At 36.4% G+C, this 19,939-nt stretch overlaps 1 protein-coding gene across 6 annotated transcripts in view; it reads right to left on the reverse strand.

Moving 5' to 3' along the window:
• Positions 1-1,938: 1,938 nt before the first annotated feature.
• The window catches only part of STIL (STIL centriolar assembly protein), a 60,472-nt gene continuing 42,471 nt past the window's right edge, over positions 1,939-19,939 (reverse strand). For 5 of the 6 annotated variants that reach the window (XM_058552347.1, XM_058552345.1, XM_058552346.1 and 2 more), the window contains 3 exons: positions 12,320-12,530; positions 10,255-10,508; positions 1,939-3,274 (listed from right to left, as the gene is read on the reverse strand). In XM_058552347.1, the coding sequence (XP_058408330.1) occupies positions 2,485-3,274; positions 10,255-10,508; positions 12,320-12,530 (1,255 nt within the window). In that variant the 3' untranslated portion in view covers positions 1,939-2,484. The remainder of the gene's footprint in view (positions 3,275-10,254; positions 10,509-12,319; positions 12,531-19,939) is intronic. The other variant, XM_058552348.1, reaches the window with a different exon arrangement.

Consider the following 19,939-nt stretch of genomic DNA (forward strand, 5'->3'; position numbering starts at 1 on the left):
CCAAAGATGCCTAAAAGCTATCATAGCAACTAATTTGCCAAATAACTTCCCTTGGCAAAACATTCTTCTTACAGAACTTTCTGGAGGAGGCTTCAGTGATGGTCCCTCTTCTCTGGACATGTGTTTAGGAGCAACATGTTTTGTTGAATTAATCTGCAGTCTAAATTCAGTCTCCAAAACTGCTTAAGTGTCTTATCAGAGGCCTTAAATTAGATGTGGTAACAGAAGTGATGGAATTAGATTTTGCCTAAATAGCCTCAGGTTCAGCTTTTATTATTCAGATAGAAAGCTTCTTGTTTGGTGTGAAAATTACAGGGTTCCCAATGATAATGGTATAGTTAATGAAGCTGTCAGTTAATTCAGAGGCATTGTTTTTTTCAGTAATGTGCAATATAAATTGTACCCACACCTGCTTCTTGGGTGAAACACTGGGGTTAAGCAGCACACTTGAAGTGGCAATGACAATTCCATTACTTAAAAATTTACTCCAGTGAAACCTGTAAGTGGATGTTTATGCTATATATTAAAATAACTAAAGCCCCAAATGATGCTTATGGAAACAAAGAGAAACACAGAGACTCATTGTCATTGCCATTTCCATGTCTTAATTTTAACCTGAAAGAGCAACGCCACGGGGAAACATGCACCACGGGAACCCTGGCTTCAGCACGGGACAGCAGAGAACCACCGTGTAACTTACTTTGGCTTGCTAACAATTATTTTATCAGATTATTACTTCAGATGGCCCAGCTGCATTGGAAAGTATTTAGAGATCCAAAGTCCATTTCCTTCCAGTCTACGTATTGAACTTTGATATAAGGCAATGACATCTAACTTCAGCAGAAGAGCTTTATCTCTCAAGTGAATGTGGACTTTTTTTCATTTATATTCAGAAATGACAGTTTAAAACCTAATTTTTAAGAAGGTGAGGGAAACAAGGAAGCAACTACTGATACACTCAACAATTTGGATGATCTCAAGGACATTATGCTGAGTGAACACTAATTTCAAAAAGTTACATAGGGGCCAGCCCAGTGGCGCAGCAATTGGGTTCATGCATTCCATGTTCGCAGCCCAGGGTTCACTGTTTCGGATCCCGGGCATGGACCTACACTCACAGCTCATCAAGCCATGATGAGGCAGCGTCCCATATGGAAGAGCTACAACTCTACAACTATGACACACAACTATGTACTGGGGCATTGGGGAGAAAAAAGAAAAAGAGGAAGGCTGGCAGCAGATGTTAGTGCAGGGCCAATCTTCTTCTTCTTCAAAAAAAAGTTCATAGTATGATTCCATTTATATTAACATTCTCAAAATGAGGAAACTCCAGTGATGGAGAACAGATCATTGGTTGTCAGGGTTAGGGACGGAGGGAGGGTGTATTTTAAAGGGGTAGCACTAGGGAGTTTCTTTGTGGTGTTGGAACAGGTCTGTATGATGATTGTGGTGGTGGTTATGCAGATCCATAATAAATGATAAATTTCATAGAGCTATACACCAAAAAGTAAATAAATGAGTACATGTAGAAACTTGTGAAAGCTGAAAGATCTGTAGTTTAGTTACTAATATTGTGCCCAATGTCAGCTTCTTCGGTTGATCGTTCAATATGGTTATGTAAGAGATTATCATTGGGGGTTGCTGGGTGAAGGGTACCCTGAACTCTCTGTATTATTTCTGTAACTTTTTGGGAGTCTAAAACGTTAAAAAAAAAAAGTGGAGAGGATATGTTATAGCAGAGGATAAAAGGAAGCAGTCAATCGAGACATTTTTATTAAATTCCATTAAAAATATTGAAACATTTGAAAAACTCACACGGTTTATAAAACACACTCATACCCAATAATTTCTTATTCTGATAGTGCTATATGTTGAAAATGTTATATTAACATCAACCCGCCAGTCTGCAAAAGTTCTACTTCCATATGTAAATTCTACAGAATTTAACACTCATCTTAATTAAGAGGACATATACACTCCTTGTATAAAAGATCTTAAGTTATTTTAAAAAATAAAACCTTCCCCTTAAATTCAATAAAGGTTGATTTAGCTAATTTAGTCAGGGTCATGATAACTTTATTTTATGTTCTTTTAGGCGATACTGGGTAATGCAGACATGCAACATGCCAGGAAAATGGACTTACTTTTCAAAATGTACAGTAGAAGAGAGCAGTTGAGAATCAGAGTTGGATAGTTTCTGTTTATCTAAATTTGTTGAAATAACTGATCTCAGGATTTTTTTTTTCAAAAGGTTTCAGTGATGCTGGACAGCTCTATTTGAACAAAGAGAACTTAGCCCTGCTCCTAGCCAGCCATCTCACAGACAATCAGGTCACTTGTTCAGCTCTTTGCAATCAGCTGCTACCAAGAAAGAGTGACCCGTAAAGCGATTAGGTATCGCAAAACTACAAAAAGGCTCTGGCTTCCCTAAGTATCTTCAGGAGACATCCCGTCCTCATATCAGGAGCGCAGAGAGTTAAAGGTCTAAAATAATTTTGGCAACTGTCTGAGACGCTTTACATCTAAGAAGGTGCCTACTGAATTCATACTATTCATTTGCTTTAAAGTTTCAGAAGGTTTTAAACTTTCAGGAAAAATTGGAGTGTCCCTTTCATTTTCTTTCTCAGGATGTTGGGTAAACTCTACTTTTCCAGTTCGGAGATTCACTGCAGGACTTGGTTTAAGCTTCTTTAAAAAGAAAGCTGGGTTTTCATTCAACTGCTGTGCTGCTTTTAGCTGAACAACTTCATTTGTAATATTTCTCAATACTGGCATATCTGTGTGGGTGCCCACAGAATCACAGTTAGAACAATTAATTACTTCACAGGCACTCCTGGAGGGCTCTTTCTGACAATCAAGTTGTTCAGGTATGGATGTAAGGTTTTGGTTCAATAAATGTTCACTTTTGCTATCTGTGTTGTTCAGAGGATCCTCTTCATCTTCACTATTGTCACTGCTTTGTATGAGTCCATATCTCTTCATATATTTTTTGGTCGCAAATGACATGTTGTTTGGTGAAATTAAACTAAGTCCCACTGTGCTTCTGTCTGTATTAATATGTAGAAGGCTAAAAGATGAGTCACCGTTATTTTGGTTTGACTGAGAGAGAGAAAGTTGTGACAGCTGATTTTCATTTAAATATTTCAGGGCTATAGCATTTGCCTCCATGCTCAAATCCATACCACTGGGGCTTAAGCCACTCATGCCAACATTAGCAAATGACATGTAGTTTAATCCAGAGATCACTGCTTCAGGGCTGATGCATGCCAACACACTGAAAGACACAACAGAGTAGGCCATCATTTATCTTATTCTGAGTACGAAATAGTGTTATTCTAAACGTGTTCCATTCTATGAAAGTAACCAAACGTCTTCAGCTTTAAGCTTCATGTTGCTTTTTATCTGAGTGCTAAAGATATCTAAGTCTTGATGATCCAGATACATTCAAGGGACAAATATGATAACCTAGAAAGTAATCCACGATTTAAAGACTGAAAGTGAAACACAAATTAATTTTCCTAAATTTATCCATCAGTCATGGTTTTAAGACCAAATACAAGGCCCAAAAATGTAAAAACCATTCAATATTGGTAAAGTAAAACAAAAATAAAACCAAACAGAAACATATTTGATAATATAACATTACAGGTTTTGGTGAGTAGCTCAAAATATTAAATTGCCCATAGTTGAACAGATTAAAGGGCCAGCCCCGTAGCCTAGTGGTTAAGTTCAGCACACTCCACTTTCATGGCCTGGGTTTGGTTCCTGGGCACTGACCTACACCACTCCTCAGCGGCCATGCTGTGGCAGCTACCCACATACAAATAGAGGAAGACTGGCACAGATGTTAGCTCAGGGCAAATCTTCCACAGCAAAAAAAAAAGACATTCCATTTGTAATGAATGAAAAACATTAGTCAGTCTCTGGATATGGCCGTGTGTGTGTATACACTAATTTTTTTCATTTCACATATAGTCTTCAATTCACTTTGATTGACGTTATCTCATTAACATTAACTAATTGACTAGCCTTTTCCTTTATATCGCACATAAAATATAGATGCTAATTTTTATTGGTGTCTTATTATGTGCCAGGCACTCTGCTGACCATTCAGTATCTCATGTAATCATCACGGAAACCTTCCTGAGGGAGGTCTTCCCTGTCAAATACCTCAACCTTAGTCTCCCTGCCAACACTTCACATTCCCCTTTCCCTACTTTTCTATTTTCTCCTTAGCACTATGGCTATTTATATCTTTAACTCACATTTCTTATTTATGTCTAGCTCCCTCAGGCAAGGCCACGAGGGCAGGGATTTTTGGGTGTTTTTTTTCCACTACAGTATCAGTGCCTCAAACAGTGCCTCTCACACAGTAGGCACTCTAAATATTTGCCGAATGAATAAAAGAAATAGGTACTATCATTATCTTTATTATACAGTTGAGAAAACTGAGGAATAGAGATTTTTAACTAATCTCCCTAAGTTAAGCAGCTAGTAATTGGCAAGCTGAGACCAGGTCGGCCTTACTCTCTGGGGCTCTAGAGCCACTGTTTCACTATACCGTACTCAGCAACTTGTATTTTGCTATCAGATTTTCTGTTCCCTAAAAATTAGAGTCCTTTGTTGTGGTAAACAGTACATTCTAGTCAAAGAATATGCTATGACTTTCCATATCATCCAACGAAGAAATTCAGCTATTTTATATGTGCAGCCACTGCCTGCATCTCTACCCTCACAAAACCCAAAATGTCTCAGATATCTTCAGTCTCATAAGCACCTGAAATTTTGAAGAAGCGATTTCAACCATTAATATTCCCTGAAACCACTGATATCATCACCAAACAATGGAACAGAGTGCTTAATAATGCTAGTCTTGATAACTACCTTGAAATTCTTCCTTAAGCTTCTTGGTACCTTACTGCTTTGGAGATTGTCTTAATAAGATGAAAGAGTTACTACCAATTTATCTAGACATTGTTCTTTTATGATATATTCATAGTGATAATATCTTCTGATATAGTCTTTTTCTACTTTCTTTGCCTATTTCCTCAAAATTATAAGTAATTTGCATATTAAAGCAGACGACTTGTACATATTAAAAAACATATAAGCATAGTATCTTAGATAATATTAATGTAAGTAATTTTAAAAAGCAAAGACTGCTAATTTAAAATGTTAAATATTTAGAAAAAGTAAATCTAATTTGAATTACATCTTCTTTTATAGAATGGTTAAAGGATCTATACAAATCCATGAAGCAGTCAATATCAGTTTAGAAGGTTCTTCAAGTACCATTGTCTAACACAGTTAGCTAGTTTCAATTTGGGGGTTGAGGGAAACACCATTACTTTGAAAACAAAACAAATCAATAATACTCAGAACCAATGCATATAAACACTAGGGTAATTAAGATGAAAAGCAAAAGGAGGCCATTCCACTAATCAAATCCTAAAAGCCTTGAGCACAAACATACTATGTCACAATCTCATTAGATGCACAGTCACAAAAGGATGATGGGAGTCCACTATGTTTGAGTATGAGAGTTACACGCCAACAATTAAGGGGAGCTCAAAAATTATTCCAACTTACTTGAAGATGAAAACCAACCTTGACTTATTGTCCTGTTTGAATCCTGATTATCTCCTACTTACCCTACATAGGGTTTTCAACTAATAAGTAAAGAGCAATGAAGCATCTAGAGGGATTGCTTAAGACCTCTTTGGAATTCAAAAGGTCACTCCAATTAGGAATATGCCTGTAGAGGCTACAGCCAGACCTCAAACCACAATCTCCATCTTCCCTACAATTTCTAGATATAGGGACCTTCTGGGACCTTCTTTCATTGCTTTCCTGCCTTTGGACGCTCTTAATCTCTGCAGTGTTCTGGAACAGAAAAGCAGAAAGGAAATCTTCCTTCCCCTGTCTTAGCTACTCTCCTGGTAGGAGGATCTGCTCCTGAAGTCCAGAACTGGAACATGAAATAAGTTTTCACATAGATACAGTGACAAAAGACAGCTGGTTTATAGAACTAAAGGAACAGTATGGATTTCAAGGATTATAAAGATTACTTTCCTGCAATACTGAACCACAATTTATAACACTATTTCTATAGGAAAATACATCTTAAATTCTAAACTGCCTTATGAACTTTTAGCATACCAGTTATATTACACTGACATGTGGTAAGAGATAATGAGGCCACAAATGTTGACAGTAAGTACGATAGAGGCAGTAAAAATAAAGCAGTCATTGTAAGCTTCAGTGATGACCCGAGTAGGTGGGATTTCTTTCATTCAGCAAATGCCTCACTGAAGATCCACTAAGTTGGTAGAGGTAATGAGGATTCACAGATATACAAAATTTACAATCTTGCTAGAAAGGTTATCACAGAACATGCCATAATCTATTAGGAATAAGGTATTCTGACAGTACGAAGCATCAATATTCTGGCAAAGGGTCCAGGAAACCTTGACAAAGGAGGTGACATCTGAGTTTAGCTTTGAAGGATAAGAAGGATTCTGACAAGCAGAAAGGTGAAAAAGAGCATCCCAGGTAAAAGTAGCAGCAAGGACCCTTGCAAATGCCAATGGTGGGTAAGCTGAAACTTGGTAGACAGTGGCAGAAGATGATATTAAAAAAACAAGTTTAAGACAAACTGTGAAACAATGTGAATTAATTAGGTAGGCTGCACATAGTTGTATGTTTGGAGTATCCTCTCAGCCTAAAATTATTGACAAATAAAATCTGACTTCTTCTATGTGCTGGAAAAATTGTTTCAGTGTAGTTTCATTTTTAATCACAATAATATATAGAACCCATTAACAATCAATAAAATATAAATTAAAAATAATTTAAGATATTTTTGGTCTAAATCAGCACAGATCTTTAAAAAGGGCAATTTTAATATAGGGTAATCATATAGAATACAGTATGAAAATCCTGCTAACGTTAGGTACCTCTCCTATGTGCTTGCATAGCATACTATATCCTCTTCCTTTTTATAGCAGGTATCAGAGTATATTATAATTGACTATTTATCTGTGTGTCTTCTCTACTGAACTGTAAGCTCTATGAGGGCAAAGATGTCTTTACCAGGTTACCTTGGATACCAAGATATCTCAAAGCTGGCTCATATTAGAAGCTCAGTACATACATATTTATTGAAGTAAAATGAGTGAAAGGATTGGTGAAATAGTAATACATATAGCTGGTAGGAGTGTAAAACCTTACTCTTTCAGAAAGCAATGTAGCAACGGCCTTAAAATTTTCCTACCATTTTGAGTTAGTCTTTCCATTTCTGAGACTCTATTCTAAGGAAATAATCCTAAAACTAAAAAGTTCAATCTTTGCAAAAAGATGTTCATCATAGCAACATTTAAAACAGTAAGAAATTGGAACCAACTTGACAAGTTCTTTTCAGTTCTGACAAGAGGGGAAAGGTCAGGTAAACAAATGCTATGTCCCACTTGATGGATTATTATAACACCATTAAAGATGATGTTTAGAAAGGGTTATAACAACTTGGAAAACACACTTATTTCCCAATATAAAGCTAAAAAAAAAATTCTTTTTTTTTGTATATACAGCATAGTCAAAACACAAAGCAGCGAAATATATACTACCATCAGACCGTACGAAAAAATTAAACAAGCAGTAATCAGCAGAACAAAACAGTAAACAAAACAGAACAAAAAACAAAACTATGGACTTGGGAGTTAAAGAGCAGGTTTAAAATCACAGGTGTGAGGCCTTGAGCAAATTCGTATTTAATTTCCTCACCTATAACAGGACTAATAACAGTATGTACCACATGGATTATTAAAAAGATTAAATGAAATATTGCTACATAAAACTTTAGCATAGTTCCTCACACATTATGAGCACTCCATAAATGGTTGCTATCAAAATTATTTTAGAAAAAGAATGAAAGGAAATACAAAAGCAAAATTTTAATAATAAATGAGTTTGACTGGTATGAATATGGGTTTTTCTTCTTGTCTGCTTTTCTAAATTTTCTGAAGTTTCCAAAATAAGCTTATATTACTTTGACAATGGAACTAAAACAAATATCAAACTCTATTTCCAAAGCTCTACAATATTTTATACAACAATTTATACCTTACTACAAAACTTAAAAAAATACATTTCATATGAAGCCATGTTATAGCAAAATTTTTGACAACTTACCCCTCTATGGAAATACTTAATTTAACATATTGCTTTAAACAGAAAACAATTTTTTTCACATTGGCTTTCACTTCTTTGAGAAAATTATCTTATATGAAACTAAAATCCTTTCTATGAATGTGTATCTATGAATTTTTCAACTCACATAGATAAGCAAATTTTTAAAATGGGTATAGCCCACAATATTAAATGAAAATACCTATTTTATAATGTTAAGTAAAGAAAAATAATAAAATTGAATATATAGTAAAACTGCAACTATGTTTCCTAAAAAGCTAACTTTCTTTGGCTGTTATTAGTTCAGATGACATTTTATTCATTTTCTAAAATTCCAACTCTGAGCATATATTATTTTTATAATATAAATTTAAATTTATTTAAATTAAGAACAATCTTTATTAAAACAATTTGACTACCCCACACTGATACATCAAAAAGGCTTTACTTTCCATTTCATTGTAGGCATTTAAAAAATGAATCAAGTTCATTATGTACTGAAAATTTATTAATTTCAATGTTTCACACTAAAGACTTTAAAATAGGGTGGCCACTGTAAAGAAACATATTACCTAAAAACTACTCCCCAAAGGCATTCACACCAAAATATAAGGGCTCCACACAGATAGCAGGGTGATCTGTGCATTCCAATTGACGTTATATAGCTTCTATCTCACAGTATTGAAATAAACTCTTCAAAAATGCTAGCCTCACTCTCCTATACTGTTGGTAGGAATATAAACTGGTACAACTATTCTGGTGGGAAATGGCAACATCTACCAAAACTTTAAATGCCCATATCCTTTGATCCTGCCTACTTCTAGGAATTTATCCTACAAAGATACTTGTACAGGGCCGGCCCCGTGGCTTAGCGGTTAAGTGCGCACGCTCCGCTACTGGCGGCCCGGGTTCGGATCCTGGGCGCGCACAGACGCGCTGCTTCTCCAGCCATGCTGAGGCCGCGTCCCACATACAGCAACTAGAAGGATGGGCAGCTATGACATACAACTATCTACTGGGGCTTTGGGGGGGAAAAAAAAAAATACTTGTACAGGTACACGTAGAATGATATTCTCTTAGCATTGTTTCAGGTAAGAAATAAGAGATTTAGCCTAAAAGTCCATTAATAGAGGACTGGGGTTCACTATATTATAGTACATGGGTACAAGAGAATATTATGCAGCTGTTTAAATACATGAGAAAGAACTGCATATACCTATAAAAAGAAGTATCTCAGATATAATATTAAGCAAAAGAAACCCAAATCGAAATACTCATTGCACACACACATACCTGAACACGCATAGAACATTTCTAGAAGAATACAAAAGAAACAGTTAAGAGAAGTACTCTTGGAGGAGTCAGACTGAGGATTTTGGAGAGTGGGGACTTTTGCATTTTATCTGATATTCATTATGTGTTATGTGTTATTTGATATTTTTTTAAATTGTGAGACTGTATTACTTTTGTAACTAGAAAATAACAAAACTAATTAACAGAAAACATGCTAATTAACCTTAATAATATAATTTCCAGATTTTATCCTCTTTAAAAACAAATATGCGCTGACGTCGTCTTTGATGAAGAGGAATCTACACAGAAGAACACAGCCAGTTGGAACTGGTGAGCAATAAGGAAGGTTCATGTAACTATACTCTTCAAAACACATTCCTACAAAAAGGAATGTTTTTGCTTTTTAGATGGTATAACTGCATACCTGTATATCCAGTAGCTGGCCCAGACCCTATCGCCTCCAGGAAGACTTTCTAGACACCAGAAATGAGTAAATGCTCATTTCTCTTTCTCCAAGACTCTCAGAGCATTTTGTCGGCCATCTTTACCCAGGAGACATCCCATAATCTCTCTCAAATTCCTTGTGTATATAATCCTCTCTCCCACTAGAATGAAAAATCTAAAAGGTAGAGATGATCTCTTATTCATCACATATACAGTAGGTCCTGAAGAAATGATGAATCAATTGAATTGAGTGGCAAGCTTATACCTTTTCTCATGAGACTACTCTAATACATCTAAAATTTTTTCATCTTTTAAAACAAATGTTAAAGTTACCTGGCATGATCCACTTTATGTGCATTTTTCTTCATTTTAGTGGGAGAATCAATTTTTACTCCAAGGCTTCTTAGTTGCTTAAGGGTTGCATTAAGAACACAATCTTTGTCCACCAGTCCTGACTCATGTTTTTTTTTCTTCGTATGGTAAACATTTTGGGTTCTGGTGCATTCGTGACTGACAACTACTGCTTTGGTAGATGGCTGCTCAGTCTCTTTAGAAACTGAGTTATTCAACAGGTGGTTCACTTGACCCTGATAAAAAGAAAAAGGACATATTTGAAAAATCACTATTAATCTTAGGAAACAAAAATGTACATAACCGCATAAGTAAGGCCAGGGAAAAAGTACAATATTGTCTTGCCAAGTTCTACAAAGTATAAACTATATTTGCAACTAGTATAGGATTTTTTTAAAAGAGCCCATCCTAATGAATTATTTCTTCAGACCCTAGAGGAAACTTACAATGTTTGTTCATAACTTGTTCATTTTATTTTTTTTTATTTTCTTTTTGTGAGGGAGATCAACTCTGAGCTAACATCCATGCTAATCCTCTTTTTTTTTTTGCTGAGTAAGACTGGCTCTGAGCTAACATCTATTGCCAATCCTCCTCCTTTTTTTTTTTCCCCACCCCCTAAGCCCCAGTAGATAGTTGTATGTCATAGTTGCACATCCTCCCAGTTGCTGTATGTGGGACGCGGTCCCAGCATGGCCAGAGAAGTGGTGCATCGGAGCGCGCACACTCAACCGCTAAGCCACGGGGCCGGCCCAGAACTTGTTCATTTTAAAACAGATTTAAAATCATTTGAGGGGCCGGCCCCGTGGCTTAGCGGTTAAGTGCACGTGCTCCGCTGCTGGCGGCCCGGGTTCGGATCCCGGGCGCGCACCGACGCACCGCTTCTCTGGCCATGCTGAGGCCGCGTCCCACATACAGCAACTAGAAGGATGTGCAACTATGACGTACAACTATCTACTGGGGCTTTGGGGAAAAAAAAATAAATAAATAAAATTATAAAAAAATAAATAAAATAAAATAAAATCATTTGAGTAATATTTCAAGTGTTTTCAAGGATTTATAGTAAATTCTTTATAAGCAAAAGTTTTAAATCACTCTTTCATGTGAAAAATGGTAATGTTTCAGAGTTATGAATTAGATCTTACGTTACTTTCAGAACTTAACGTCTCTTTTCTCACTTTGAATGAGAACAGCCTGTGATAGTATCTCTGCCTTCGTGACGTTAAAGCATATTTCATTCCCTGAGCACACAGCTGCTAGCACCAGTCTAGGACCTAGCAGGCAAATAACAAATACATGTTCATTGATGAATACTTAGGGCCCTATGAAGTATGTTTAATTAGCCTTCAATTATAAATGGAGAAATCAAATATTCCAAAGTCTACAATTTGGATGGAAGTGACAGCCAGGGTCATTCAACTTTCAGGTCCCAGTTTATATTCTAACTTTTCCAAGATGACTATTTCCTCCAACCAGAATTATCCCTTTTTATTCTGTGCTGCCTTTGCTTACAGCACTTGTCAGCCTGTCCTATAATTGTCTGTTACTGATATTGATGCGCTATTCCCCCAGGTTCTTAAGAGCAGAGACTGTCATATTCATCTTTATATTACCCACTTTACTTAGTTCACTTTCTTAGATTAAGCTAAGTGTTCAATAAAAATCTGCTTACCTGAACCAAAATCAGTAAATATTATCATAAATATTCCTTACTTTCCAATTCTCAAACTTCTTGCAAACTCTTGCTTGTTTTTTCTGGTACTAACTTGAATGTGAATTTGGTATAATATCAACACATATTTTTAAAATAAGGCTTTTCTTCCCCCTAGCTATCTAAGTTTCTGATGACTGGTACGCTTACAGTAAATTACTGAATTTAGGCTATCACAATTTATGAAAAGCCAAAGGAAATAAATGATATATCATTAACTTGGGGAAAATCTTTTCACATTCAAGTTCCCAATCAGTTTAAAGATAGGAAAGGCTTAACTAGTAAACTCTAGACTAAATAACCATCTCATAAAAGATGAAATGCTTTACATTTTCTTACCAATAAATCCTGGTATATTTTCTGGTTATCTGATGGTTGATGAGGCACAGGTTGCATTACTTGCTCAGTTTTGGGTTCCCCTGACGTTACAGCGTTATTAGCACCCTCTGTTGGTCCACTCTGTAAGCACATGTTTATACTCTCGGCCAGCACGGAATTTGGAAAGAACACAGGCACATCAGGTTCTTTTCTCACAACTGGAGAAGAGCTGCTTCAAAGGATATATATATAATGTGTTAGTTATCAAGGTGCCTTGAACGTAATTCTGTCACATGCTACAATGTGGATGAACCTTGAGGACATTATGCTAACTGAAATAAGGCACTCATAAAAAGAAAAGTATTGTATGATTCCACTTATACGAGGTATCTAAAGTAGTCAAATTCATAGAAACAGAAAGTAGAATGATGGTTACTAGGGTCTCAGGGGAAGGGGAAAGGGAAAGTTGTTGTTTAATGGATATAGAATTTCAGATTTGCAAAATGAAAAAGTTCCAGATATCTGTTTCACAATAATATAAATATACTTAACACTACTGATCCGTACTTTTAAAAATGGTTAGGATGGTAAACTTTATGTTACGTATTTTTTACCAGAACAAAACAAAAACCTTAAATGGTTTATTAAAACAAACACAATTCCTTATTCTGCCAATCAAAGCTCTCCAAAATTTGGTAAACTTGGCTTTTCAGCCAACGTCTTATAATGCCCCATTTTACTTTATATTCTGAACAAACTGGATTACTAATACTCTGAATTCAGTCCATATATGTTCTGTCTACAATGCAGTACTTCTCAACCTTGGCTACACATCAATATCACTTGTAAAGTTTTAACAAACACAGCTGTTGGGAGCTCTCTCTTCAGAGATTCTAAAGGTGAAGGGCCCGGATTTACCTATATTTTCAAATGCCAGAGTCAAGAATTGCTGCTCTAAAGCCTTTAAATTGGCACACTCTTGTTAAAATCCTTTCTACCCTTCAAGGGTCGTTTTAAGTTTGGTTACTCCGTGATGTCGTTCTAAAACTCTAACTGGATATGTTCTCTCGTTTCTTTTAACCCCCATTAACACTCTCTCTTATCCCTTAAGTCACATATATTCTCATTTATAATACAGTTATCTGTCTGTTTATCATGCCTTGGGCAAATTTATTAATTGCTCTGGGCCTCAGCTTCCTCATCCATAAAATGGGGAAAATGATATCCACCTCCCTGGGTTGAAAAAAATGAGAGGATTAAAGGAGATACAAAGTGCTGAGCATAGTACCAGATGTACATAGTGGGTGATCCACAATTGTTAGTTCTCTTCATCTCCTGCTGCTTTCCCCTTGTTCCCCAAACATTAGATTGAACCTTTATCTTCAACCATGTTAACTAATTTCATTCACTTTAATGAAAACACCAAAACTCTCAAAAGTAGAAGCAGAAATCCAGCCTTTAGAGATCTTACGGCTTTTTGGGAAATTACTTGTACTGAGCAGGATTTTTATCATCCAAACATTTTGCAAAACACTTTATTTTTAAGGAGAGTCCATGTCAGTTACTGAGTTTGCCTTATTCCATCTTTAGCTAAATGATAACAGTAATTAGGTATTAGGCACTGTTCTAAGTGCTTTACATATATTAACTCAATCATCACAACAATGCTATGAGATAGGTACTTTTATTTTCTCCATTTATAGACAAGAAAACCGAGTCATCCAGAAATTATGAGACCTGCCCGTCGTCACTCTGCTATGATTCAAACCCAGGCAGTCTGGCACCAGAGCCCATGCTCTTAATCACTCTGCTATACTGCATTTTCGAGAATTTTAAAATATCAGTCTTGGTGTCTAAGCTAGCAAGCAAAAACAAAAGCTGAAAAAGAAGAAAAGAACCAAAATATTAAAGATTTCAAACTTCAAAAGATTTAAGATTAAAACAAAATTTTAAAAGATGATTCTAACATGGCAAGTATCAGTAGGTGTGTCCAAAGGTTGACTTCTAAATAAAAATAAGGATCGTTTCAAGAGAAAGTCTCTAAATACCACATACCACTACTTTTCACTGGGAAAAAGCAATCAATTACCAATTATGCTACAAGGCAAATAAATTCATCCTTCACAGCCTGCTTTAACATCAGAAAGACAAATCGATCCAGCAAGACATTCAAGGGGGACAGGGAACTCAAGGGGCTAGGTGCCATGTATGAATACTTAGCAGTGGGAACCACAGCATGAACCAGACCAGATGTTTGGGAAGAGTCCTAGAGAAGCACCAAGACTACCAGGGACAACACTGGAGATAGTATTTAATCCAAATCAATACATTCTGTTGAACAAAGATTAGATTTACATCTAGTTATATGTTAGAATCAATAGAGCTGATGAATTGCCTGAAAAAGCAATTAACTACATTCTATCAATTAACTCAGATCTGTTTCTGAAGTTAAAAACCACAATGGATTGGAGATTTTTAAAGTTCTGACTTAAAAATTATTTCAGGGGGAAAACTCCCATAATTCTAGAAAGCAGTCTACAGTTTACAGAAGTCAGTCAAGGAGGATAAATAAGGAAAACCACAGTTCATTCCTCTTTGTTCTCAGTTTCTAAAATCATTCCAAATAAATCGTGGCCTTATCTTGGGGCTCACCCTGAACTGCTCTTCCTATCAGTGAACATTTACAAAGTAGCTCACATGGGGAACCACACACTGGATCAAGTTCTGAAGATACAGAAATGAATATGATCCCTATTCTGCAGGAATTCAATCTATGGGAAAGACATGTATACAGATCTTCTAACACACTGTGGAACATGCTATGAGTACTTAATTGAATTATATGATTAAAACATATACTATACTGAGAAGAGGAGACAAATATTTCTCTCTAGTTTTCTGGAGGGGCATGTTTATTGTTTTAATCATTATTATAATCTGAATAATTTAAAATGTCAAATACTATTACAAGGCTTATAATTTAAAAAAGTAATCAAGTGCCTGCCCCATGCCACCCCATCACCAAATTCACATAGTTTAATTGTTTCACGTGATATATTACCCTGTGGTATTTTACACCTACATTATTCCTCTACCTTCAAAATTTATTCTACACCTGATGCCTTCCACCATTTTCACAAATCCAAGGCACCTTCACCTCACTTGGTCTTTAGTCTACTAACCAGTCTCCCTACTTCCACTCTTAACCTCTTTCAGTTCACTTGCTACAAACAGCTAGAATGGTCTTTGAAAAATGAAAAATCACATTATACTACTCCATTGTCTAAAATCCTCCTCGGCTTTAATGAACTAGAATAAATTCAGAACTCCTTTCTACAACCTACAAAGCCCTACACAATTTGGCTCCTGCCTATATCTCTAACCACATTTTCTATGGTCTCCCTCTTAGTCACTATGTCCAGTCACAATGGTGCTCCTGCTTGTTTCTGGAACTGTCAAACTCATGCACACCTCAGGGTCTACACTTGCCATCTCCTCCACTTGGAACACTCTTCTCTGGGTATTCTCCTGGCTGGCTCCTCATCATTCAAGTCACTGCTCAAATGTTACTCCCTCGGGGAAGGCTTCCTTTACTACCCTACTTAACACATCCCCTCGCTCCCATGCCACCATCCCAGTTACACTCCACTTGATCACTCTGGTTTATTTTCTTCAGAGCAGCTGTCACTATATGAAATTATATTATTTGTTGTTTATGTGGTTACTGTTTGTCTCTACAACTCATGAAAATTCCATGAATTAGGAGCTTTGTCTAACCTACTGCTCAATCTCTAGGGCCTAGTTCTGTGGCAGGACATACCAGAAACTCGAATATTTGCTGAATTTGTTTCTAAATTTGCTGAAGATCTAAATTACTTTGGAATCCTTATTTTCTTTAATAGAAAATTTCATAATGAAATAATTTCAAACACAAGAAAGAATAAACAAGCCATTATATACAATCAGTTTTAAAAATTACCTACTCAGTTGGTTCTTCGAGAAGATAAACAAAATAGACAAACCCTTAGCCAGGCTAACTAAGAAAAAAAGAGAAAAGGCTCAAGTAAATAAAATTAGAAATGAAAGAGGAGAAATTACAACGGATACCATGGAAATACAGAGGATTATAAGAGAATACTATGAGAAATTATATGCCAACAAATTGGACAATCTAGAAGAAATGGATAAATTCTTAGACTTATACAACCTCCCAAAATTGAACCAAGAAGAAATGGAGAATCTGAATAGACCAATCACAAGTAAAGAGATTGAAATAGTAATCAAAACCTCCCAAAAAATAAAAGTCCAGGACCAGATGGCTTCTCCAGTGAATTTTACCAAACATTCAAAGAAGATTTAATACCCATCCTTCTCAAACTATTCCACAAAATAGAGGAAGATGGAACACTTCCTGAATCATTCTACGAGGCCAACATCACCCTGATACCAAAACCAGACAAAGACAATACAAAGAAAGAAAATTACAGGCCAATATCGCTGATGAACATTGATGCAAAAATCCTCAACAAAATATTGGCAAACCGAATACAACAATATATTAAAAAGATCATACACCATGATCAAGTGGGATTTATACCAGAGACGCAGGGATGGTTCAACATCCGCAAATCAATCAACGTGATACATCACATCAACAAAACAAAGAATAAAAACCACATGATCGTCTCAATAGATGCAGAGAAGGCATCTGACAAGATATAACATCCATTTATGATAAAAACTCTCAATAAAATGGGAATAGAAGGAAAGTACCTCAACATAATAAAGGCCATATATGACAAACCCACAGCTAACATCATACTCAACGGGGAAAGACTGAAAGCCATTCCTCTGAGAACAGGAACGAGGCAGGGCTGCCCACTCTCACCACTCCTGTTCAACATAGTACTGGAGGTTTTGGCCAGAGCAATTAGGCAAGAAAAAGGAATAAAAGGAATCCAAATAGGTAACGAAGAAGTGAAACTCTCACTATTTGCAGATGACATGATTGTATATATAGAAAACCCTAAAGAATCTGTTGGAAAACTGTTAGAAACAATCAACAACTACAGCAAAGTTGCAGGGTACAAAATCAATCTACAAAAATCAGTTGCATTTCTATATGCTAATAATGAACTAACAGAAAGAGAGCTCAAAAAGATAATACCATTTACAATTGCATCAAAAAGAATAAAATACCTAGGAATAAATCTTACCAAGGAGGTGAAGGACCTATACAATGAGAACTACAAGACATTATTGAGGGAAATCCACGATGACATAAAGAAATGGAAAGATATCCCATGCACGTGGATTGGAAGAATAAACATAGTTAAAATGTCTATATTACCTAAAGCAATCTACAGATTCAATGCAATCCCAATCAGAATCCCAATGACATTCTTCACAGAAATAGAAAAAAGAATACTAAAATTTATATGGGGCAACAAAAGACCCCGAATAGCTAAAGAAATCCTAAAGAAAAAGAACAAAGCAGGAGGCATCACAATTCCTGACTTCAAAACATACTACAAAGCAATAGTAATCAAAACAGCATGGTACTGGTACAAAAACAGACACACAGATCAATGGAACAGAATTGAAAGCCCAGAAATAAAACCACACATATACGGACAGCTAATTTTCGACAAAGGTGCTAAGAACATGCAATGGAGAAAGGAAAGTCTCTTCAATAAATGGTGTTGGGAAAACTGGACAGCCACATGCAAAAGAATGAAAGTGGACCATGTGCTATCGCCATTCACAAAAATTAACTCAAAATGGATCAAAGACCTGAAGGTGAGACCTGAAACTATAAAACTCATAGAAGAAAATATAGGCAACACACTATTTGACATTGGTTTTAAAGGAATCTTTTCGGATGACATGCCTACCCAGACTAGGGAAACTAAAGAAAAAATAAACAAGTGGGACTTTATCAGACTAAAGAGCTTTTATAAGACAAATGAAACCAGAATCAAGATGAACAAACAACCAACCAGCTGGGAGAGAATATTTGCAAAACATACATCTGACAAGGGGTTGATCTCCATAATATATAAAGAACTCACACAATTGAACAACAAAAATCAAACAACCCGATCAAAAAATGGGCAGAGGAAATGAACAGACACTTCTCCAAGGAAGATATACAGATGGCCAATAGGCACATGAAAAGATGCTCAACATCACTAATCATCAGGGAAATGCAAATCAAAACAACACTAAGATACCACCTCACGCCCGTTAGAATGGCTATAATCATCAAGACAAAAAACAACAAATCTTGGAGAGGATGTGGAGAAACAGGAACCCTCATACACAGCTGGTGGGAATGCAAATTGGTGCAGCCTCTATGGAAAACGGTATGGAGATTCCTCAAAGAATTAAAAATAGAGATGCCCTATGATCCAGCCATCCCACTACTGGGAATCTATCCAACGCACCTGAAATCAACAATCCAAAGAGGCTTATGCACCCCTATGTTCACTGCAGCATTATTCACCATAGCCAAGAAGTGGAAGCAACCTAAGTGTCCCTCGACTGACGACTGGATTAAGAAAATGTGGTATATATATACAATGGAATACTACTCAGCCATAAAAAAAGACAAAATCGTCCCATTTGCAACAACATGGATGGGCCTGGAGCGTATTATGTTAAGTGAAATAAGCCAGAAAGAGAAAGACAAACACTGTATGATCTCACTCATATGTGGAATATAAACCAACACATGGACAGAGAAAACTGGACTGTGGTTACCCGGGCAGTGGGGGTGGGGGGTGGGCACAAGGGGTGAAGGGAGTCATATATGGGGTGATGGACAAACAAAAATGTACAACCCAAAATTTCACAATGTTAGAAACCATTAAAACATCAATAAAAAAAAAAAAAAAAAAATTACCTACTCAGGGGCCGGCCCGTGGCTTAGCGGTTAAGTGCACGCGCTTCGCTACTGGCGGCCCAGGTTTGGATCCTTGCGCGCACCGACGCACCGCTTCTCCGGCCATGCTGAGGCCGCGTCCCACATAGAGCAACTAGAAGGATGTGCAACTATGACATACAGCTATCTACTGGGGCTTTGGGGGAAAATAAAATGGAGGAGGATTGGCAATAGATGTTAGCTCAGAGCTGGTCTTCCTCAGCAAAAAAAAGAGGAGGATTAGCATGGATGTTAGCTCAGGGCTGATCTTCCTCACAAAAAAATAAATAAATAAAAATTACCTACTCATAGTCAATCTTATTTCAATTATACCCCTAGCCATTTCATCTTCCAACAGGTGATTCTGAAGTAAATCTCAGATAACATTTCATATATAAATATTCAGGTTGTATCTCTCAAAAATAAAGACTCTTTTTTATATATAATTGTAATATGGAGAATCTTTAAAACTTTACAAAATTCAGGGCCCCAGCTCCATCAGAGACCTAGTGTTATCAGAATCTCTATGGTGAGGTCTGAGCATATGTATTTTTAAACTTTTCTTGAGATGTTCTGATTCAGCCAGACTGTCACACATCCAATGATTGACATCTGGGAATGGTTCTAGCAGGCTAAGAATTGTCGATTACATAAGAACCAAAGCAGGAAAGACATCAATGAAAATACCATTTACAAAACAAATAGTTTCTGAGTTAGAA

The sequence above is a fragment of the Diceros bicornis genome, chromosome 13, assembly GCF_020826845.1.
Source record: "Diceros bicornis minor isolate mBicDic1 chromosome 13, mDicBic1.mat.cur, whole genome shotgun sequence".
Classification (NCBI taxonomy): domain Eukaryota; kingdom Metazoa; phylum Chordata; class Mammalia; order Perissodactyla; family Rhinocerotidae; genus Diceros; species Diceros bicornis.